The following is a 23,670-nucleotide window of genomic DNA, read 5'->3' as shown; positions in this document are numbered from 1 at the left end:
CAGTAGATAATAACTGAGTAACCAATTTACATTAAGCAATCATTGAAAAACTGGATGTGTTGCTTAACTGTTATATTGTACATTACCTTGAGAATTCTTCCTTCAATACTTTTAGCTGCATTGCGACAAATTTCAGAAACCAAGTATTGATACAATGTGAATAGTGGCAAAATCTGCAAAGACACCAGAGAATTCTATTAATATTTATTCATAGTTCATAAAACTTAATTGTATATAGCCAAAGGCTTTTGTAAGAGCTTTCAATCCATACATCTACTTAGCAGACTCATAGTTATTAATTTATAGATCTGTTTGTCACTTTTTTTACATTCTCTTGCACACAAAATTATGTACAGTCCAAAAACATAAATAGCAATGTTAAAGTCCAATTTAAAAATTCAAAAACATCATTAATGAAATGGGGACAACAGAGCCAGCAGAAAGTACATACTAGGGGTCCCCTACCCCTACCTCGTGCCAGTCAGTAGTTTTTGTCTATGTGTGATTTTGCATAAGTGTGCTGCCTCTGGAACAGAACCCTCATGTGAGATGCAATCATACTGTACTTCCAAGTAAACATTCATAGGATTAGGTATTCAACTAAACAAGCTGCATAACCTTATACACTGGCTTCATGCTCCTTGAGTAGTATAAAAGTGAAACTATAAACCAAATTTATAACCATTTCAACATTTAAAATAATTAATATGTCTTATATATACTTTTTATGGGACCCAGGTGGCGCTGTGGTTAAACCACTGAGCCTAGGGCTTACTGATCAGAAGGTTGGCGGTTCGAATCCCTGTGACGGGGTGAGCTCCTGTTGCTTGGTCCCAGCTCCTGCCAACCTAGCAGTTCGAAAGCATGTCAAAATGCTGCTCTGGTTTGCCAGAAGCGGCTTTGTCATGCTGGCCACATGACCTGGAAGCTATACGCTGGCTCCCTCGGCCAATAATGCGAGATGAGCGCGCAACCCCAGTCGGTCACGACTGGACCTAATGGTCAGGGGTCCCTTTACCTTTACCTATATATACTTTATGAGAACTTACTATTAGATTCTGCTTGTTACAATGCAATTCATATATAACGTAAGTCAGGCTTCCAACAACTGTTGCAACATCAGCTCTGTAGTAATCCGTGAATAGGTCAATGCCAGGAATTAATATATCTGTTTCATATTGTGCAAAGTCACAATCTGCTTTAGGATGTGGTAGTGAAACTCTAAAGAGGGACTGAAAATTATACAGTTATTAAAATCTTCCAAAGCTGTACAAAAGTTTATACCCATTAAAACCAGATTACTGTAATTAACGTGTAGTGCTTCATATTAAAAAAATTAAGATGGTTAATATAGAATAAACATTTGTTTTATTGAGTCTAGAATAAGTGGGATCATTACATTGCACAAATACTGCATGGCACATACAGGAATCTCTCTTGCTTATTAATTAAAGTTTTAATTTACTCTTACTATCTAGATCTGAAACCAGACATAAGTCTTAAGTGGCCAGTTGGCTAGAACAAGAGTTCTCAAATGTTCTGCCTCCAGGAGTCATTTGAGAGGGCTCAGGGTTACTGTGGTCCACTGGTCATAGGTGTGGAGCCACTCGCAAAATGAGTGGAAGAGTTAGACATAATCTAATTAACGCGTGGAATGAAAGCCTAAGGATTACGTAAACGTGGAGCAGCCAGCCCTCGTTGACTTCGCTGGATGCACTCACTGACTACAGATCAGAGTCGTATATTCGGTGCTATCTGGGGAAGATATCACCGACTGCTCTGTTTAAGTCGGTTAGGAGCTTTTCATGTTGAAAGGGAAGACTTTTCATGTTGAAAGGGTAGACTTAATCGATTGGCATTGGCTGAAATAATTTCCAACTGAAAGATGGAAATTACAAATTGCTAGATTATTCCCTGCAGTGATTTCCTTGTAGCAGGCAGTTCTATCGTTCATCTTTCCTTAAGCTTAGTGCATACGTTGGCTCTGGGGTTATCGTGACTCATCCTTCCCATTTTAAGCAGGATTTGCCAAACCAGAGACGCTTTCCTTTCTTTCCCTCCCTCCAACATTACATGCGACAGCCAACTCCTGCTCCCCAACATGCCTATGCAAGCAACAACACATTCAAGGAACTACTGGTTCTGATGTCAGCCCAATCCAAAGGCTACAGGAGGGTAGAGTAGATGAGTCAGGAGGCACTGGGCTAGCTACAGTGCTGAAAGCCACCTGGAAGTGGACTGAGGCCTACTTGGTGGTCCTTGCTTGGCTACGACTACCACCCTGAATCAAACAGTCTGGCTGGGATTTCCACTTCTGTCATGACTTTCCATAGCATATTTGGGGTTATGACAGCTCAAGACACATCCTCATCATACTGAAACAGAACAATAGCAGACACAATATATGGCCTCTAGCTTCTGCAAAAGGGAGAGTTTGTATATTTTGTGGGTGGGAGCAAGCCTCCCAAATTTCCTTTCTTCTTAGAAACAAAGGCAGACAGAAGCAGCAGTCAGTTTCATCTTGCCAAAGCCCTTTTGGAGCATCCTTCAATCCCCACAGATGGAATTCCTAGCTCAGCTGCTCTCTCTCCTTCATGGCTCTCAGTAGACTTGACTTGGTTTATTTTAAGTTGCTGATCATCCAAGCAGGTCAGAAATCTGCATATGAGCTTTCTAGACTTCAGGCCCTTCCTTGCTTCCTAGATTACCAGCAGCTTTCCTTCCTTCACTTTCAGATGTTTCAGAACCCTATCTTTGGTGGATTAACCCAGTGTTTCTGAACCAGTGTGCCTCCAGATGTTTTGGGACTACACCTCCCATCATTCCTGACCACTGGTCTTGCTAGCTAGGGATGATGGGAGTTGTAGTCCCAAAACATCTGGAGGCACACTGGTTGAGAAACACTGGATTAACCCACTAAAGAGATTGTTCTGCAAACCAAGCTAGTGAGAGGCTTTCACACACTATTACAGGCATTATTACCAGAACTGTTATCTACTTATTGAGAGCGAAAATCTCAAAAACAACATTTATCAGTTACTAGACAAGATACAAATTAAACATATTGATTACCTTGAAGAGAATGGCGGATAAAATGCAAGCTTTGGCTCTTAATTTCACATCATACAACAATATGTACCTATGTGAAAAGGGGGGGGGGAGAACAACTGTGGCTGCTTTAATGTAACCAAAATTTTGAACTTATTTCTACCTGAAAACAAAACCCTTCACGTTTACATATTATATCAGACAATGATATAATGATCGCAAGTACATTTTTCTACTTATATGCTTTGTGTATGATAAGGAAGATCTCTGAATGCATCGTACATATATTTGAGGGGAACATTTGACTCATAAAGGCTTGTAGTTACCCTTCAGGTTCATGTTAAGGGTGGAAGAACTGGGGTAAAGAGGGATCACCGAGAAAGGGTGCTGCCACATATCTGGGCTTCCTGGCAGTGGAGTCACCGCCACTTACTTGGAGGGAGAGGGAAAGGGGGTGAGGTGACGGGGAGGTCAGGGTTGTTTGAGCATACTGCTAGAGGCAATGCAGCACGCCTGCTGATGGTCTCCTGGAGTGTGTGCAGAGCATATACCTCTTCCCTCTCTCCCTGCCCTCTAGGTAAATGTTCTAGCTTTTTTTTTTTTTATCCCACCCTTACTTTCAGGGTGGCACACAGGAGTATAATTTGTGTGGCTATATGTTTCAACTTGTTATTTTATATTAAATATTTTATATTTTTCTGGAAATACATATTAAATTCAAATGATAATAAAAAAGCGTCAAGAAATTACAGGCAACTCCTGCTTTTAGGCACATCCAAATGATTTGCGATCATGCACACAAGCACTGTGTCAAACCTGGAAGCAGCCCCCAAATGTCATGAAGACATCATGAAAGGGGGTGGGGTGGGGCAAAGCAGGCTTATGCAGGCTCCACCGACGCGTGTGGGGATCTGGAACGGAACCCCTGCACAAAATGAAGATGGCCTGTACAAGGTAACTTGGATAAAGATGCAGTATGAATACAAACTTAGACAGCATGTTTGAATGATTTATTTATCAGTACAGTGGTGCCTCGCTTAACGAATGCCCTGCTTAACGAAATTTCCACTTAACGAAATGATTTTTCGAGCGGAGGTTGCCTCGCTAGACGAATTCGTTTTATGAAAAATTTGTATAGCGAATCGCGGTTTCCCATAGGAATGCATTGAAATTCAATTAATGCATTCCTATGGGGGGAAAAAATCAATGCATTCCTATGGCATTCGCTAGATGAATTTTTCGTTATAAGAAAAGACCCGTGGAACGAATTAAATTCGTCTAGCGAGGCACCAGTGTATTTCTGTTTGGCGCCTTTTAAAAAAGAACTCCATTAACAATAAGAATTATTCTATCCTTTATGATATATGGATGAATTATTCTAGGATCAGTGGATGAGAAGGTTGCATTATATACTCACTGAGCTATTTTAGCTGCTAAGGTTGCTCCTTGTAAGCAACCCCAAATTCCACCCCGAGAAAGAAATTTCTCACAGTAACCTTGAGAGCGATTTGCCAAGTTGCCAGCATTCTCTGACAAGCCATCTAACTCGTGCCAATGATTAAGTGCATCAACTATTTTCAGGACTCCATCAAGGCCTTGACACCAGCATTTGAAAGCAGCTCTGAAAAACATTTTAAAACATCCAAAGTTTCACTGACATTTATTAAAATGCAAGATAATGAAAATATTTTATTTGGCATCACACCCTCAAGCGCAGATTTAACAGGTTAATGAAATTTCCTAGTGAAAGGTCAGCAGTGTGGGTTGATGGCTCCACCTAGTGTTCCAAAGGTAGGCAGCAACTTTTGGGGAGTCAGGACTTCCAACAGGCATTTAGGTCATGGACTCGCCAAGCTTGACAGCCAGGAGTGTAAGGGCAGAAAGAAAACATACTACCACCCAATGTCAATGTGACTTGTGCTAATAACAAGAATCCTGCAGCCAATCCAACTAGGGCAGGATCTGCTGACTTTCCATTAGGAAATGGAAAACTACACTTCAAGCAGGTACAACTGTATCCCCCCCCCCCAATTTCCAGTGAAAGATCAGCAGAGTGGGATGCTAACCTTTCTAGGGTGGGAGTGCGGGCACAAGAGGTTGTGGCGGGAGGACCTGCTGCAGGACCCACCTGCCAAATGCTGAATCCAAAGCATCCTGGTGGTAGTGCCTCGTGAAGGTACTAGGTGCTGCCCAAGTAGCTGTCTGGCAGAGGGTGGGAGGGAGGGGAAACAGCTATGGGGTGAAGGGAACCAGAGGGGAATGTGCCCATGGGGAAGGAGGACTATTACTAATTCCCTACAACAGACGAGGAAAGGTTTAGAAGAAATTCAGAGAGAAATAACTGAAAGATGAGCAAGAGCGATAATGGCTGGCTGCACTTCAACCCAAAGCAGGAGCAGAACTGGATGCATGCTGGGAATCCTGCCTCCCCAAAGGTTGCTGCCTGCCTTCTGGCCACTCTGCTGACCTTCCACTGGAAATGGGGAAATGTTAAAACTAAAACCAAATGCACATTAAGACTTAAAGTAGGGACACTTTGCTTCAAAGCTAACTTTTGTGTTGTTGTTTTTTTCAGTTCATACAATCGCATTTTATTTAGTTGTTGTAAAAAAACAACCCTGTTTATCCCAATTTCATTTAAAAATATCAAAGCTGTTTATAGCAATTAAAAACCACATAAAATAAAAACAGATCACTAGCTGACTATTGTGTAAAATGTTTTTCTTATTTTCCTCTAAAATACCCACTTGACTGATGTACTGGGACTGAAGTACCTGCTCCAAGCGCTTCCTTTCAGAAGGTTGGAAAGAAGGGCTGTAAAGCCCTTCACCACTCCTACAAAGGGATTCCCACAAAATTTATGATGCAAAGGCAAGCAAAGCATATGTCAGTAACACTGGCACACACTTAAATATACAACCTTGTCTCCATCAAAACAATAGTATTTGCAGGCCCCTAGACTTCAGTTAGCAGCCTTTAACTATGCTTTAGCTAATTATGCATTAAAACTGAAAATTAAAGGAAAGTTTTATTTTATTTCCGTTGCACTATAGATACCTTTTGTTTCCTGTATAAAAGTGAATATTTCCGAGTTCACTGAAAGCCTGCACCATGAGGTCTTGCTGATTATTTTTTTGAAGCGCCTCTGTTTTTCAGTGGTTGAAGAATTAAAAAAATATATTAATACACACTTAATATATTTATGTAAATCAACTTATTCAGAATTCAGAAATAAATCATTATCCTAAATAATATTATTCATTTATTTCACTTATGAATCCCCATAAAAATCCCAAAGCCATTTAACAATAAATCAGGGGATGGGGAGCTAACTCGGGATCTCAGTAGAAAAAAATGTATGGGTACAGAAGAAACTTTCATGGGATAGACTATATGCGACCAAAATTTATGGACACATACTTGTGCGTATATATCTGTACATATATATCTGTAAGGGGGGCAAAATAAATTATAATCTTACCAAGAGTTTGTTCATATGAAGAGATGACTACTGACAGTTTTGACCGGGGAATGGAGTGGCCTTGAATCAAACTAATGCTAGTAAAAGTTTCATTAGAAAGATCAGGTGGTTCTGGCTCATATGTGAACTCAGCCCCCAGCATAAATCCCACTTTTCCATGTGAAGATGCCTTCATTGTTGTGTCTACTCTTCCACACTCTAGATTAGAAAAGTGATCAATATACTGAATATACTGTATCCAAAAGATTTTGATTATAGTGCCAATTAATTTTAGAAAAAGATTAATTTCAAAGGTAATGCTCTGTAATTCCAGAAAAAAATGCTTATTTATACTTTCTAGCCAACACAAAGAGTGACTGCAAATACTGAATCTGTATAAACTCTACAAACGTAGAATTAAAATTAATTTGCCAAAGATATTCACATTTAAGGCTGGTGCAGATATAAGAGAACAATGGTCCTCAAAAGATAACCATGTAGTGGTTATATTACCAAACTCATAACTTCTTGTATGCATATAAAAAGCAGCTGCATTAATAATTATCTTCTGTTTCACACTAAGATTTCCAGTATTTGACTTCTTAAAGTAGATCAATTGTACACACAATATTGTTGTTAACCAACAGATGTCACAGCAATTACTCACCTTGCGTGTGAGCAAGAAATAATGCAAGCAATTTCCTGCTATATTTAATAGATCTACTGTGGTATTTTGCTTTTTCCAGGCTTTCACTGAAACACTGCAGTGCATCTGACACATCCAGAGGAACAGAAACCAGTGCTCTTCCTTGATCCGCATCTTAATTGAAGCAATAAATATATTAAAAACTAAATATGGATCTTTCCTTTCTTATACAGCAAAGGTTTTAAATGCTTCAGTGTTTTTGTTTCACATTTGACAACATCGGTCTGAAACAGACAACAAGCACAATTTGCTTTAACACTGGTGAAAGGGTACAACTTATTTCCTCAAATCAGAAGAGAGGTATGTCAAGCCTTGGTCAAACTCCAAGACAGGCCACAGCTGAAGAGTCTGGTTCAAGTACAGGCAGGCCAAAGACCAAAGGTGTCATGCTGACATGATTGAAGGCTAAAAGACCAGATTCTAGCTCAAGCATAAAATAAGGACAAGGAGTTTGTTGACACAGTTTGCATATAGTGCTATGCCCAACCATGGCTTGGTGTGAATGAGAAAATGTGTGGATTCTGAAATAAATGATCATAGCTGCAGCACTCCTCCCCCAGTCCTGCTGATGCTACACATACAGGGCTCAGCCATGGTTTGTCTTAGCTTAATGGATAAACCCAATTTAATGGTATATCTTTCTCAGAGACATTTCAAGCAGTTAACCCTAGAACAAACCTTGGTTCCAGCTGATGGTTTGTCTGGAGTGAGGAAAAACCACAAGCCTGAGTTTGGGCATAACACTAAGCATGTCAAGACCCCAAGGCCTCCCCTTGATGTTAAAATAATAACACGTGGACAGCATATTTTAGGTTAATGGGCAAAATTTAGGCCACAACTTTATTGGTTACAGAATGTGAGCAGTATTGGCTTAGGCATTGGAATTGAACAGACTGACTCCTGCCCGCCTGCAGGAAGTCTCACAAGGGTTAACCACCAATTGGGGGAGGGTGTTGATGTACATCAACTGGAAGCTCCCCCTAGAGTCATTGGAAGGTCGTGCCATGTCCCTAGCCTCCACCCGGACTTCGGACAGGAACCACAACCACTGGATTTCTTTAACAGAATACCCTTTAGTATGGAGGGGCAGGTGATGGCCATACCTCACCTCCCCCAAACAAGGTTTTACCAGTGCCTAACCGCCACTCAAGCCGGAACAAGAGGGAGATCCTCTTGCCACACTGCGGTTTAAAAGGGGTAAGCCACACACCCCGGCCGACTGGATTGGCCGGCCGGGGGCCATGACGCGGACCTTTGCCAGCCCCCGCTGCATGTGGAGACCACATGATCCAACCACAACACCATCCCACTCGGTGGTGGAACAGCTTTACAGAACACCACCAAGGTCCCTTTTGATCTTCAGATCAGAACGAGTGAGTAAGGAACAGTATCCTTTCTGGCTATAAAATGGGTGGCACTACAGTACATAAAAGATCCAGCTAGTAACCCCTTTGGCCAACCAGCTGTCCCAGAGGTTTAGCAAGGGAGGATCCAGAGCTTCTTGCCTGAATCCACAGTTTAGGTCCCTTGGCATCTAACAAGACCAATCCCAGCTCCGCCATATTAATAGTAACTTGTGCCTCTACACCAGTTGTTTCCCTCCTCATCAGCAAAATAAAATCATATCATTCAAGAAGTTAACTAGGGTGAGGTGAAAGGCTCCTTTTAAACTGGATCAGCAAGAGCTGCAGCAAAAGTACACAAATTCTAATTCAGAAAGAAAAAGACAGAATGGAAGTAGACTCATCTGCCTCTACAATGAAAGGTCCCTGCAGCTCCATCAAAAAATCAAGATCCAGTATCACAGGAAAACAGAACAGAATATGGTCAATATCCTCTTTCTCACGGAAATGGCTGACTGCATGTAACTGAGGCATGGCCTATTTAGACATCGCATAAAAATATTGCCATAGTACTCCAAAAGGACATGAACAGAAAACCTTCTGAAGATAAAAAGGACTTATATATCAGTATGTGCTCTGACCTTTACTATCAAATCCATCCTCATCAGTTGTTTCATTACATTTGGCAGCGGCATGCAGCTTTATCGCAACAAAGTCTCTACAGCGCACCTAAGAGAAAAATATTTTCCACACTGTAACATCTATTGGCAATGTTTTCGAAATAATGTGACTAAACTCTGATTTTTATGTCAATATTTGGTTACCTAAAACTTGATTTCTGAAAATGCTGATATTCTTCAAAATAAGGGTCTGTGCACTAGTACACATTGTGGTGCCCTTGAAATGGTGTTGGCTCTCCCATCAACATTGACTGTGATGGCTTAGGCTGATGGGAATTCTTGTCCAAAAGCATCTAGAGTTCACCAGGTAGGATACTATTGCTACAGAGCAATGTAAGAATATTACCCAGGTCTTTGGCTAACTAAATACTGTAGTCTATGACCTTTTAAACTGTGTGTGTTGGGGAGGGGTAGTTATTGTTTTTTTTTGCTATGTTATGCATTTTTGTGTTTTTATATTGTAAACTGCCCAGTGATCCTCTGATGAAGGGCAGTATAGAAATTTTATTTCCTACCTACCCTCCACCATAAAGTCGCATATCTTTGCCCTGGTCTTTGACACCTGAGGTGTATATATTGGGGACCCATCTATTTTTGGTGACTGTGGTTTTTGTTTTTTTAAAATGTTGTATTTTAAATTGTTGCAGACCCCCACTCCCTCCCGGAACTTTAGAATGAAGGGGCATGTGGAAATGTTGTCTGCCTCCAACTTATTCACATGTAGGACTCAAAGTAAGCACATCTAAAACATTTCACCTTTCTTCCAGTATCAGTAACAAGATATTTGAATTTAGGGTGTGAGCTAGTAGGGTAACGGACTTGTGTTCTTTCCTGCAGTTGTCTCTGAGCATGGACCACCAGTGGAATCAATTGCTCTGTATATCTCTCACTAGAAAAATCAGATAGATTTCAAAATTAAAAACTGCTAACATTTTATTTCTTTTTTTAAAAAACACAATGTTTTTCCCTTCCAAAAGAGCACATATGTTACTTACTGTGTAATTGTGTTGAACTGCACGGCTATGTATACTAGTGATTCCCACTTCTTCAAAAAAAATAGAAGCTCAATAGTTCGCAGAACCAAATTACGTACTCCTTGCAAATCAACAACACAGATATCATCAAATGGATATTCAAATGAAAAGTTAAAACCGCCTTCATCTTGAGCTATGCCGCCTACACAACTTGGAACACAGAAATCTCCTTCAGCTTCAAGAATCTATAAATTCAAAATGGAGAGTAGTAAAGGAAGGATTCCAAATAGCTTTTATCCAGTCCCAGTTTCAGATATTCAGGCCACACACTTCCATGTGCTGGGTTCTTTTGTGCTTCATAAATGTTCTGCAAATGAGCCAGGCTTTTCTTATCCTCAAAAATCTATACAACTAACCTTTCTGGATATGGAACATCAGAGGTGGTCAATGCGGTATCCTCCAGATGTTCTTGGGCTGCAACTCTCATCAGCCCCAGCCAGTGTAGCCAGCGGTCAGGGATAGGACTTGTAGCCCAACAACATCTGGAGGGCACAACATTGAATACTCCTGTACTCGATTCCCCTGTGCTGCACAGTTGCACCGTTTGTTTGTTTCTTCGTTTTGTTTATAGCCACCCCTCCTCCAAAAGGCACTCTGGGCAGCAAAATACAAGAGATAAAACGTCTTTAAAATCTTGCATTCTGGTGTCTGATGTAGAGAAGTATATATCCTTTAGAACATCCAAACTTCTTACTAAGGCTCTACAAATTCGTGTAACGAAATTTAAAGGGAGTATGGAAAATGATTGATCCTCTAAAAAGGTTGGGGAGTAGAAATGTAAACCGCTATTAGAAGCAGCATTGTTGTTGTTATGCGTGTAATGGCTGTTTGCTAAAACTGAATTGAACTGAATCTTAATAACAATTCCAATGCAGCTGTAGACTGGGAAAGACCTTAACTCAACAGTCTTGTTTAGGGAGGAAGTCTTCAGTAGATGCCAAAAACACACCAAACTGATATTCAAGGAAATTCTGAAGGGTAGTTGACACAACATTAATGGCCTGATTTCTACATTGTGCAGAACTGACCTCCTGATAAGATGTGTGCAGAAGGTCCTCACCTGCAGAGAGCAGCAATCAATTTGTTATATAAGGGGTGAGATTTCAGGTTTTATACTTACACAAGTACACACACCATTTATTACGGTGGACAATGAAGTCTTTGGATTTGGATTGGGCTATTCCTCTCCCACCTAATAAATCTACTATTCAGGTAACACCTGTCGTGCTTTTTAACATCCCAAACCACATTGTTTCCAATTCATCGTAATACAGCACTCAGACATTTTATATCATTTTTGAAAACAGAAGTTGAAAAATACCAATGTGTGATTTGAATTACGTGCTTGTTCTTGTTTTTATTTTGTATTTTTGTTTTGTCAATTGCCCTGGCATCTGCGGATGAAGGGTGGTATACTAATAATAATAATAATAATAATAATAATAATAATAATAATAATTAATATGGAACATGTGATGACCGTAATTTGAACATTTGATTGAAGCAAGCAACCCACAGTCCAAGCCACAGGAAGTGCCCCATCAACCCCTTTAGCTCTATCTTCCAATCTGATTGGAAGATAAAGCATTTTCCTTGCTCTTTAGAGAGTGATCTGTCTGCTCTTTAGAGATAAAGAAGAGGCAGAAATATATTTTATCTGCAATCCTGGTGCTAAGCACCATAGTGCTAAGATTGGAAATAAAGTCCTTAGCCTGCTCTTTAAAAGGCAGCATTTCTACCTCTAGAATAAACAGAATGACCTCTGCAGCATTTTCAGCCACGCCCACCCCAGCACTGGAATGAGAGTGCTGAAAATGCTGTGTGTGTGTGTGTGTGTGTGTGTGTGTGTGTGTGTGTGTGTCTTTATGCATGAGTGTATTACAAGTAGTGATTTCATGTCTGGTGAGTTTGTGCAATGTATGTGTATATTGCATGTATGGTGAATGTGCAAATGTGGCAAGTATGAGTGAGTGGTCTTTATGTATGTATGTGCAATATGTCTATGCACAAATATAAACCGACCACATCAACCACTGGGATGCAGACCTCAAAGGGGTGGCTATCCATCAATGTGCTCCCCCCAAAAAATTAGCTAGCCCTGTTTAATGTTTGTGTTTTTAGAAGCCATGTTGTAATAATAAATTGTGCACTGGATAGTAGCTGAAAGGTTTAAATAAGCCAAGCCCAAGAACAAAGAAGAAATTCTTTTAGTAAAAATACATTTTTTTTTTGCTGCTTGTAAATCAGAAACGAAGCTTAATACAGTATGCAGACCTCAATAAAATATATTTACCTTGACAGAATCAGTAGTCTGCAGATCAACCACCATATCAAGCAACATATCTGATGCCATGTAATATGGCAGCCAAATGGTGCCATGAAACAACTCCTTGGTAATAGGAAATGGTGCATGAAAAGATTGTGAATGTCTAACAATTGACTGTGCTTCCTGAGTATAGGTCCAAAGGTCTCGGCACACATTCTGAAGCAACGTCCAGTGGCCACCACGGTAGGCTAAAACCTGGATGGTAAAGTGTCAGATAAAAGTCTGATGAGTGGAGCATGGAGATTTCTCAGTGGTGTCAGCATTAAAACACAAACCATTGTTTTCAGTTACAAAAAGTTTCAATTGCACAATCCCACTGAATGAATAGAGTGAAACCTACTTTCAAGCTAGAGATTGGACTGTGGCTCTGTATTTCCCACAACAGCTATATTGCTATGTTACAGTACCTACAATTACAACTGAAAGTGCAATTTTATGGCCCCTGGGATTTTTTTTGGGGGGGAGGGGTCACAGAATACTGGGGAACTCCCACTGCATGGAGTGGGTGGTCTGCCAACAGAGGGTAAGGTGTGCTGTGGAAGTCACCCCTTGACTCTCTGTGGAAGTTCTGCTGTGATGTGCTCTGTGGACAATAAGGTCAAAAAGAGGGCATTCAAGGGGCATACTGAGAAGGCTTTGAGTTCACTGAATCCATACCCCCCCCCTTTCCCCTCTAGCATGTCTCCAGAATAGGGGATGGGGAGAGACTCTGGCAGTCCTGGAGCTGCTGTAGTTATTTTCTTTCCTACTGGAAACAATAGGAGGGAATTTTAAAAAAAGGAAATAAAAACCAGTAAAAGGGGGGGGGGGATAAGGAGCAGCCACACACTTTCCACCCTAGCTGGTGCAAGCTAAGCAGGACTTCAGTGGTGCTTCCTCCCCCCACCCTGCCCTCCACGGGACTGTCATGTATAACTATTTTATAATTCTGTAATGCCTTCTACCTTCTATACAAACACTTTTACAAAAAATTATGTATCAGAACATATATTCTCCAATACCCAACTAAGAAAGAGAACAGACAAATTTATGCTCTGAATTTGCCAGTATTGACACTACAATTCCTCCGTGAAATTCTACCTATATATTTCTGAATCTCTGAATTTCTGAATTAAAATACCAACACAAATATTTTCCCCTATCTCTACATATCACTACCATTCCTTTTCATATAACCGCATTTATCTGTGTGTTGGACGAGGTTTTTTGACTCAAAAATCATGTCACAAAACTGGGGTTGTCCAATACACAGATAGTAGCGGGGGGGGGAGAGAAGCGCCGCACCGCTGGTGGGAGCGCAGCTTCCCCCGATGCCGAAGCAAGCGGGGAGTGACCTGGGGGGGGGGTGTTTCCTGGTCGCAGCTGCATGGGGGGGGGGAGAGAAGCTGTGTGCTGCTAGCCAGCTCGTTGGCTAGAGTGCAACTTGCCCCGATGCCACTGCGTGCGGGAAACGATCTACGGCAGGGGTCCCCGAAATTTATCCAGCTTTGGGCCGGATGCCCGCCGCACCGATTGCGTGGTGGGCCGGAGGGTAGGGAAGCACGCGCGGTGGTGCGGGAGCGTGCGGCTGTGCGCGCCCATGTGCAAACGCTATTTCTGGCACACTCCCGACCTGGAAAGCGCCGGAAATAGCTTGTGCGCATGTGCAGAAGCCTCCTCCGACCCGGACGTACACAGGAAATGACGCTTGCGTGTGCGCACAAGCTATTTCCGTTGCTTTTCCGGGTCGGAAGTCGGCAGCCGCGCCGTGCCGCGCCAGTAAGAGCTGGCGGCAGCAGCATGCGGCGGGGGTCACCGGGGGCTGCATAAAAGAGCCTCGGTGGCTGTATGTGGCCCCCGGGCCATAGTCTGGGGACCCCTAATCTAGGGAGTGTTTCCTGCCTGCAGCTGCATGGGGGAAAAGACTCAACAACTTTGGGCCATCTCCCCTCATTTTCTTAAAACTGAGTTCCCAAAAATGGGAGGGGGGGGGTCTTATACATTGGGATGTCTTATAGATGGGAAAATACAGTAATTACTTCTTCATTCTTACTTTTCAATAGAGAAAAAAGGATACAAACTTCCCTCTATAGCATGCAGACTAACCTACTGAACTCTCAGGCAGCTTAGAACACAAAAATATCCAATTCATACACAGGAAAATAACTAAGAGGCGGGAAGTTGGCTATTGTTAGAAAAAAAATGACAGAAAATAAAAGGAAATAAATAGAGAGCGCAACGAGGTGCGTGTTACCTTTCTACAGCCAAGCAGCCAGACAGTGATTAAAACTACAGCTTTCTGATAATCTTTATCAGCCATTTCAAGATATATTCACAAAATCTATTCATATTTTACTGGTGTTTTTCCACTTGTACATTTCCTAGCTATAATTTCTAACATATTTCCATGCTGCTGATCTAATGCATGTGAAGTGGTGACATTCATTATGAACGCGGCTTCACTCTGTGCAACATAACCATTACAGAAATGAGGTTCTGAGCCTACATGGTTTTAGGCTGCGCTCAGTAGAACAGCATGTGCTTAGGAAGCTGGACAAGTCCCTTCTAAGTAGAGGTTTGGGCTTTATAGCACTGTGTACTGTGCTCCCTGAGGGGGCCATTCAGAAAACACAGCGCAATCCAATATAAGATTGCATTTACCATATTATTTATGGATGTATTCATTTACTTAAAGCAAAAGGCAACAAAGTTCTACCTACTGCAAAATAATTCTGGTGTTACCTTTTAAAAGGTTTTAGTAAATACAGTAAGAGAAACCAAGAAAAGGAATTCTTCTGATTCCTATTTTAGAAAATATGCACTAGGTAGTACTTCCAGCCAGGAAAAAGCTCCTGCTGGTCTGAAAGCTGGCATCTAGGCAACAGGCTACCCAGAAACTCATTATTGGCCTTCCACTTCCTCTAGCGTGAAAATGCTTGAGAGTGTTCTTTGTATTTGCTAAAGGGCTTCTTGCTGTCTTTCCAGAGATATGTGGGATATTACCCCCCCCCCCACGCCAACCTGATTAAAGATGGTGGCCACTAGTCATAGTTCTGGACAGCACTGCCACCTAGGACCACTGTTATTGTTTGCACATCACAGAAAAATGTTCATTGTATGTCAAAATTGCGTTTCCCCTGCTGGAATATGAAAAGGAGGTTTGGGTATTCATGGCTGTTTTCGCCGAAGTATTTGAGGAAGTATCAAATTATTTTTGAAGTTATACTGGGACTCCCTCAATGTTTCAGCAATAAGATGGGGGGGGGGAATGTGTGCAAAGGTTTATGTGTCACATGACGAACACTCTCTTCCATGAATTATTAGGAAAAGAAAAGAGGTAAAATATAAATTAGAGCTAAAAGAAGGCTTTTTAGCTCTAATTTATATTTTCCTCTTTTCTTTTCTTGGGGGATTCTTGTTCTACCTGACACAAGGAGTGGGTTAAGAAAAAAAGAGGTGACAAAAGTGAGTGAATGATAGATGGGCTGCTGCCAAGCTTTCTCAGACTCCTGCTTTAAAGGGTTAGGAAGACCTAGATGATATGAACCCTTTCTGCTAGACTACCCTACTGATATCTGGGAATAGAAAAAGAAGTTAATAGAAGTACAAGAAACAAATGTTTGTATCACCTATTGAAACTGGTAGAGACATTTTAATACAATAACATAAACACATTAATTCAAGAAGACATTACCGCCGCTCTTCTAAAATGTAGAAACATTTTAACAAAATGATCCTGCAAAGATGAATGATATTGTGCTTTTTCACGTTCTTTTGCGGTAACATATCCCTGAGTTAGTCGTGGGCTGTCTTTTTCTTCCGGCTTAATGCTGTGATCAGAAAAATATAATGGATCTAAAAACAAACAACATTTGAGTTAAATTGAGGACACATTTTCAAAGACATCAGAATGAGTAATAATAGTTTTCAGATCTGTTAATAAGATGGGCTGCAGGGACTTAATGGGCTTTTGCCAGCACCTTAACCCTTAAGTAGGCCCCAATCCCTACTCCTGAGAAGACCATGTTTAGACATTGCCTGAAGGCTCCCCACATGTGTTAAAAGAAGCACGATGGGGTCCTCTTATCTGTATACCTGATGGGATGGAAGGAGAACAGGGCCTCAATCTTAATGAAAAATGGGGAAACATGGAGCCTCCTTCTTCCACAGGAAGACATACGAGATCTGGACATAAGTCTGTGGAGACCAACAGCCCATAAACCAGTCGCCCCAAAAGAGGAGGCCTACATAAGAACTGTACCTACTGTTGAGAGCAACCTGGGGCATGGTGGAAACTGGCTTGCAAAGCCATTGGTTCATCTAGATCAATGCTGTTTAGTGACTGGCAGCAGCTCTCCAGCACTTTGGGGAGGAATCTCTCCCAGCCTTACCTGGAGATACCAAATAGTGAACCTGAGACCTTCTGCATCATAAAGCAGATGCTCTTCCACTGAGCTACAGACCTCCCTCTATTTACATACTGTGAGAAGTAATCTTTCTAGTCCATCGTTATATTGACTGGTTAATACTAAAGGAACAGTTGCAGTTTTATTGTAAATATACAAGAAAGAAACATGCCCGAGAACATTCTAGAATGTATATAAATAAACATTACAAAGGATTTGATTTTAATCAGCACATCTATAATTCAACAAATCACAAAAGTTTGGAATCAGCAGACTCTATCATGGCCTTGGATCAGGACTCATTTGGGGCTCAGACCTCTGGCACCTGGAACACTGAGAAGAGATAGATTCACTTCCCGGTCCATGCTGCATGAGCCTGCAGGCACCAGAGACCACATCCCTTCACCTGAGAAGACATCTCTGCTGCCAGACACAGGTGGCTAAACCAGAGAGGAAAGAACCACACAACTAGAATTCCCATTACCCCAAAGGAGCTAGCAGCTGCAGAAAGCGACATCAGCCCTCAGCTTGGACATCTGGCCTCAACTGCAAAAGGTCTGCCTCATGCCTTCTCTGGTGGGCACCCCCATGATCATGACAGACTCTGTATCTTTCTGAGATCATATCCGCGCCCCCCCCCCAGCTGAGTGTTAAATGTTGTGGGGCTCAGAATGACAGCACTGAGGGCCAGGTGTCAGTTCCTCTGATGAGGCCATCTGGTAAGAGAAAGGAACTAAAGATGTATCAGCACAGTTAGCAGAACCCTCTAGACGACTATGGAGAAACTGCCATTTTCCCCTTTCTCCTATATAGCATTCTGGTCCATTGATGCTCTTTATTTAGTCTTGTCCACCATATCACCAAGAAAAGCAAGTTGACAGGGTTTTTTTTACTATTTTTTTATAACATGTCCTGACATCCTTGTATGCTCTTCAGCTTGTCCTGTTCCACAATGCCCTATATATGCTCCTTTATGCATTGACAACTTCTATTTTTGAATCCTCATCTATCCAAAGCCTTGGCAATCATCTGATCTCATCCTCATCTGATGCCTGAGACTTAAGCTTGGAAACCTGACACAGAAATGGAGCACCTGACAATATAGTGAGCCCTTAGATGGAACTTAGATGCAAAAGTGATAGGTTAGTAAAGTATTTGTTGGGGAATCCTTATGCCTCAGATCACGGAACCACTCGACATCTGATAGCCATTTGGCCAATATGTAGTAACCCACCTGAATCTGAAGCAGAAGATGACAGCTGGGAAAGATCAGTGGGATCCGTTGTGGCATCAGTTTCAGGGGTGAGACAATTACTGTGGTCAAGTAGGCTTGAGCTGGAAACAGCATCTGAAGAAGCACTTTGTAAAGTGGGGTCAGAAGCAGGCATGGAAGGACCAGAATTGAAGACAGGGGAGGTGGAATCAAGTGTGTCTGAGCAAAGAAGAGCAAGGAAGTATTGACTTGCTAAGAGCTGTTGGCTGCAGAATATTCAGGGCTGGTATTTTCGAGATTCCACAATTGTGTAAGTACCCCTAGCTTATCAAAAGGCCAAGCTAGAAGTCCATCTGAAAAAAACAGTGACAGGTCCTACCATATCTCACAGCTGCTCTGGTGGTTGAATGGCTGAGTTCACTGTTCTTGCACTGAATGACTGGGCTTCTGATTCCCTAGTTTGCTCCTGACAAGTGATGCAAGAGGAAGACAGGGCTGCATCTGCTGCAGTGGACGTCAACAGATGTGGAAGGGCTACTCAAGTCTATGAAATGCAACAAGGGGACACTGGAATTGTGTTTTCCTTTTGCCATTACACCAGGCAGCCCTGGAAACCCTCATAAAAGAAAGGCAGGACACAGCTATGGAGCAGCAAACAGTGAAACCAAGAAAGCTCACTTAAACTAAAGATGGTATTAATAGGCTTGTTTAAAAGCCATCAATTGTCAGGATGAATAATTGTGTTCTGATCTAAACACTATTCCTTTCAGAGAAAGATTTTGAAGAGGTTGAATTATTTTAAACATATGCTCATAACTGACTACATAACTACGTGCTTATGCACACACACAAGCAATAAACAAACAGATCAACACTAGATCAATTCTCTGGAATCAATTGCAGCATTTTTCATTCTGTATTTTATGACTGTTCTGAAGAATTCATCAGCCATTTTGTCAAGTTAGCCACAAGGAATATTATGACTCTTGCTAAGCCTCCAAATCAATCAATCTCCAAATAGCAGATAAACTGATGCTTGCAATTCATTAGGTTCCATTTTCCACCACCAATCCAACTTGATAACAAAATGCACTGAATCACCAAATCAAAAGTTAGCAAAATAATACGGAGACACCCTTTTATTTTGTTTGCCTCTGTCTTCTCATTACTGGACAAAATACGGAAGTGTTGTTCTCAACAGTGTGAACTAGAAATACAAAAAGAATAACCACATATGAACATGCAACGGAATAAGAAAGATATAAGGATTACATGAATAAACAATGCGAAGACTTGTGCTTTCCAATTTTGTTCTATTAAGCACACTTAAGATTTCCTTTGGCAGTACTGTGTTCAAGCTTGGAGCACTGCAGTTCAGGAAGCAACTAACGGGAGGAAATGGGCATGTTTTGGCTGGGGTGGGAATCAAGTGAGAGAGAGAGAATAGTAAGCATGCAGACCATTTTCAAATATTTATAAGAATGTCAGAAAGAAGAGGAAAAATTGCTCCCCAGTCCCCTAAGGATAGACAATGGGATTTAAGTGACATGTCTTAAGACCAGTCATTGAGAAACAGAAAAGGAACAACATCCTTAAAGAGGCTGTACGAACCCTTCTTTGTATGCATCTTTTTTTAAAGGATTGCTTTAAATTAGGAATCGAGTCATAGAACAAGCATGACCTACTGGGTCCATTTCAACTTTGATTAAAGACCTATGTCACAAACGGACTATCCCATGGTCCATCGGTGTCTCTAGACCATGTCTGGGACAGACAGGCAGAATCAGACAGACAGGCAGAATTAAGATAGAAACTTGGGACAGATGGGCTGTATATGTCAGTAAGAATATGTCAGTAAGAATTGCAAGGCAGGCAATCAAAACAGGATCAATAACTTAAATCCTAGAAGCAGCAGCCGCAATAGCACTGAAGTCAAGAAAGCAGACATTATTAGAAACACCAGGCATATCTGGAGCAAGAGACCCAAGAACAGATAAAGAACTAAAAGTGGTACGTGATGCACCCACAGGGCATCAGAACAGAGTGGATGCAGGCTTAGAGGAGGAGGTCAGGGGTGTACAATATGAAGTACTGGCTAAGACAGACAAAACAGACACAGGGGAAGGAATACATGGGGAGTTCATGTAAAACTACCAATGCCAATTGGTCAGCAGCAGGATGAATTTTCTGTGAATTTTGAAAAGCCAGGACTTGGGTGCACAACAATGCAGAAGATATTTCACCATGCAATCAAACTAAGCCTGCCCACCATCAGCACACATCTGAATTCACTTCAGTAACATTACATACTAATAATGCATTAGTTTTGCCACTAGCTCAATGCTTGCAATCAAGAGAATCAACAGCTAACCCCAATAATAGTGGCTGTTGGCATAACCCGAAATAAATTTCTCCTGGAGAATATGACATCAAATGGGTAGCTACTGCCATCTATCACCCACAGGCAAAAATGCAGAGTTCAGGAAGCAGGTTGTCTCACTGCATGCAGAGACCACAGTCCATTTCATTACAAGAGTCTCAAAGATTGCATCAACAAGAGCATGGTGACAGACAAATAAAAATAAGAATACAAGAAAGTGCAAAATACTGCAAATAGGCAAAAATACACAAGAACTACTTCTTTGACACATAAAAGGAACTGAACAATTTTGACAATTTGAAAAGCTAAAAACAAATAACATAAAATAAATAAAAATCAGACAGCCAATCTATCCACATAAAAGAGGATGGGCTCTGATCTTAGGAGATCAAGGGCCAACAGCCCTTTCTTCCTGGAAGAAAGTCTATCAGATGGGAATATAGGAAACTAACAACCCTTGACACACAGAAACACAAATCTGCCAATAAGAAGAAAAGAAGGAAGACCACCAAAAAAAGCTGCCAGAAAAAAAAACCCAAACATGTTCAAAAGCACTCAGAAACTCACTAAGGATAACAACAAACAGGAAAGAACAGGGAAGCACAAAATAGTTCAAAAAGTGAGGCTAATAATGAGGGAGGAGAAATAGAACTGCCTAGAAGGGCGGCAGGAAATAGGTGGGAGGCATGTCTGCCTATAGCGAGGCAACCACCTCCCTCAACACTGCATTTCCTGCCCCTGGGCGATAGATGACAGTATCTACCTATCTGCTGGACTACACTCTAGGGAAAAATACAAATTCAAAACAAATCCATCATGAAACCAAATAGTTACTGTTATATGTTCTAATTGTTTGGATTAGAACAGGTGAGAAGGTTGATGCATTTTAATATGTAAGATTACAATTATCTTGTTATTGCGTATTTTTTTATTTAGTTACCATTTTTTTTACGGATTTTTCCTGATACTGTTCTCTTAAAAAACGGAGGTTGAAAAGTCTTCAATTGCTCCTCTGTTGTTGCTGCCACCACTATAGTGCCTGAATTGATTAATGAGAATGCGTCTGGGTCTAGTTCATGATAACTGCAAAACAAAACATTTCATTGTTTAAAAAGAGCAAGCAAGGTATCAAATACATAAAAACTAACAATATTGTAACTTTATTATTCTGCAAATACTTACAAAGTCGTCTTTTTATATTTACAGAATGCTGAATGCTGAATGCTTCAGTTAATTCCTGCTTTCATGTGACCTTTCCCACCCAGTGTGGATTTTCTCGTGAACCCGTGCGCCATGGCCCATGGGCCTTCTTGGTAGCTGCTCCTAGACTCTGCAACGCCCTTCCTAGAGAAGCTAGACTGGCTCCCTCTTTGTTGTCCTACAGACTTTCTTGTTCCAACAGGCTTTTAGGAACTGACAGCTATGCTGTATTTATTGTAATTGTTTATATGGTTTTAATAGATTTTATATATGCATTGAGTTTTAATTCTATCAATTTTTAATTGTTTTTAATTATTGGTTTTCCTATCTGTAAACCATCTTGAATCCCATCAGGGATAAAGATGGGGTATAAATATAGTTAGTACTACAACAACAACAACAACAATTAGAGGTGATATTAGCGATCTCTCAGACAGGTTTTATTGATTTTACTCCTATTTTCTTATTCACCATGGGGACACCAAATCTGGGGAAAGGCAGGACAGGAATTGAAAAACTAAAATAAAAAATAAGAGTTTAAACTATAAATAGAGCTGCAGGTTGGAACCAACGTGCAAAAGTTAAGAAATCAAAGCTCAAAGCTCAGTTTCTATTCCAGTTGATAAAATGGGGAAACGATCGCTTCCATTATCCTCAGTTCCTTGGAAGTGGGGCAGGCAAACACATAAACACGAAGACTCAGCTGGGGAAACAGCAAGACCAAATCTACAGTGGAATTATTTCAGAGTAACCCTGTCTGGCCATTCATATCAATGGATGAAAAGCTGTGAAAGTCATATGAAGCACTAGAACTTGGCACATGAAGAAGAAAGCACTGCCTAATGAGTATGTTTGAAAAAGAATTCTGATGGCTTGAAGCACATATCTTTTGCTTCCTTCAGAACTTTTTAAGTTCATAATAATTCTAAGAAAATAGAAATTAGGAGAGATGCATTACCAGAAAGTAATCAATAGGGAATAATTCCACTAATAGGTCAATAACTTTTGTTTCTTCTGTAAGTCGTGGTAACATACAAGTGAAAAGCAGCTTCCCATCAGCAGTGGTTTTCTAAGAAACCACAAGAACAAGTGTTGCAGATCAGTCTTCTGAACTGTACACATCTTCCACTGAAGTATAATAGTTGTTTGTGGAAAATACAGAATACAGCAGAACATTTCTGAAGGAGGTAAAAGAGGTTGCTAGGGCATTGTTAGATTATGCCATTATAAATCATCACATTTATCCATTTTTACCTGTTCAGATTTTTTAAAGAATCAACATCAATAGCATATAACTCTTCTATCCGTTTTTTAAACAAATTGAAGTGGGCAATTGCCAGGTAAATGTTCAGCTGAGATCGCCACGGCAACTCTTCAACATATACCCGCCGCCATCTCCTTCGTTTCAAGAAGACATTAGAACGCAAATGCAGCTTTTGTGTCAGCACTTGTACAGCTAATTTTCGTGATTCTTCTTTTTCTCGCCTAAATAAAAACCATAGTAAGAGTGATTTATATTACCGGGGGGGGGAGCTGTTTTGCCCAAAATAAACAATTCATAATAATTCCAACAGAATGGCTGTAGGAGGAAACAGGAAAAAAAATTCTGAAACTGTAAAAACAGCCACATCTTGTCCTCGTTTGCATGTAATGTTAAGCCAAACCAAAACTTAGCACAAAAGAGCAAACATGGACTTTGAGAGTGATCACAGCCACCTTCTTCTTCTCTGGTTGTTCTCTGCTACTGCACTGAGCTAAGCATGATTTGATTCAATGTGTCATCCAAACCTAGACTCTTGTTTTAGCTCTCTCTCCAGGCAAACCACAAGATGCAACCAAGCCTTGCTCTATGATTTATAGATCATGGCTTGTGTGGGGAGCTAAATCACAAGCCT

General features: G+C 41.0%; 1 protein-coding gene across 3 annotated transcripts in view; it reads right to left on the bottom strand.

Moving 5' to 3' along the window:
* The window catches only part of CFAP54 (cilia and flagella associated protein 54), a 103,712-nt gene that overhangs the window by 26,810 nt on the left and 53,232 nt on the right, over positions 1–23,670 (bottom strand). For all 3 annotated transcript variants that reach the window (XR_015945835.1, XM_035127119.3, XM_060279711.2), the window contains 15 exons: positions 23,030–23,260; positions 21,516–21,658; positions 18,217–18,414; positions 16,271–16,431; positions 12,565–12,792; positions 10,233–10,456; positions 9,994–10,126; positions 9,199–9,286; positions 7,176–7,328; positions 6,530–6,727; positions 6,106–6,193; positions 4,466–4,669; positions 3,073–3,139; positions 1,050–1,232; positions 87–173 (listed from right to left, as the gene is read on the bottom strand). Coding sequence is in view for 2 of the 3 variants with exons in the window: in XM_035127119.3 (XP_034983010.3) it covers positions 87–173; positions 1,050–1,232; positions 3,073–3,139; positions 4,466–4,669; positions 6,106–6,193; positions 6,530–6,727; positions 7,176–7,328; positions 9,199–9,286; positions 9,994–10,126; positions 10,233–10,456; positions 12,565–12,792; positions 16,271–16,431; positions 18,217–18,414; positions 21,516–21,658; positions 23,030–23,260 (2,386 nt within the window). In the remaining variant the exon portion in view is untranslated. The remainder of the gene's footprint in view (positions 1–86; positions 174–1,049; positions 1,233–3,072; positions 3,140–4,465; positions 4,670–6,105; positions 6,194–6,529; positions 6,728–7,175; positions 7,329–9,198; positions 9,287–9,993; positions 10,127–10,232; positions 10,457–12,564; positions 12,793–16,270; positions 16,432–18,216; positions 18,415–21,515; positions 21,659–23,029; positions 23,261–23,670) is intronic.

The sequence above is a fragment of the Zootoca vivipara genome, chromosome 9, assembly GCF_965207765.1.
Source record: "Zootoca vivipara chromosome 9, rZooViv2.hap1.1, whole genome shotgun sequence".
Classification (NCBI taxonomy): Eukaryota; Metazoa; Chordata; class Lepidosauria; order Squamata; family Lacertidae; genus Zootoca; species Zootoca vivipara.
This window is presented reverse-complemented; position numbering and strand designations above follow the sequence as displayed.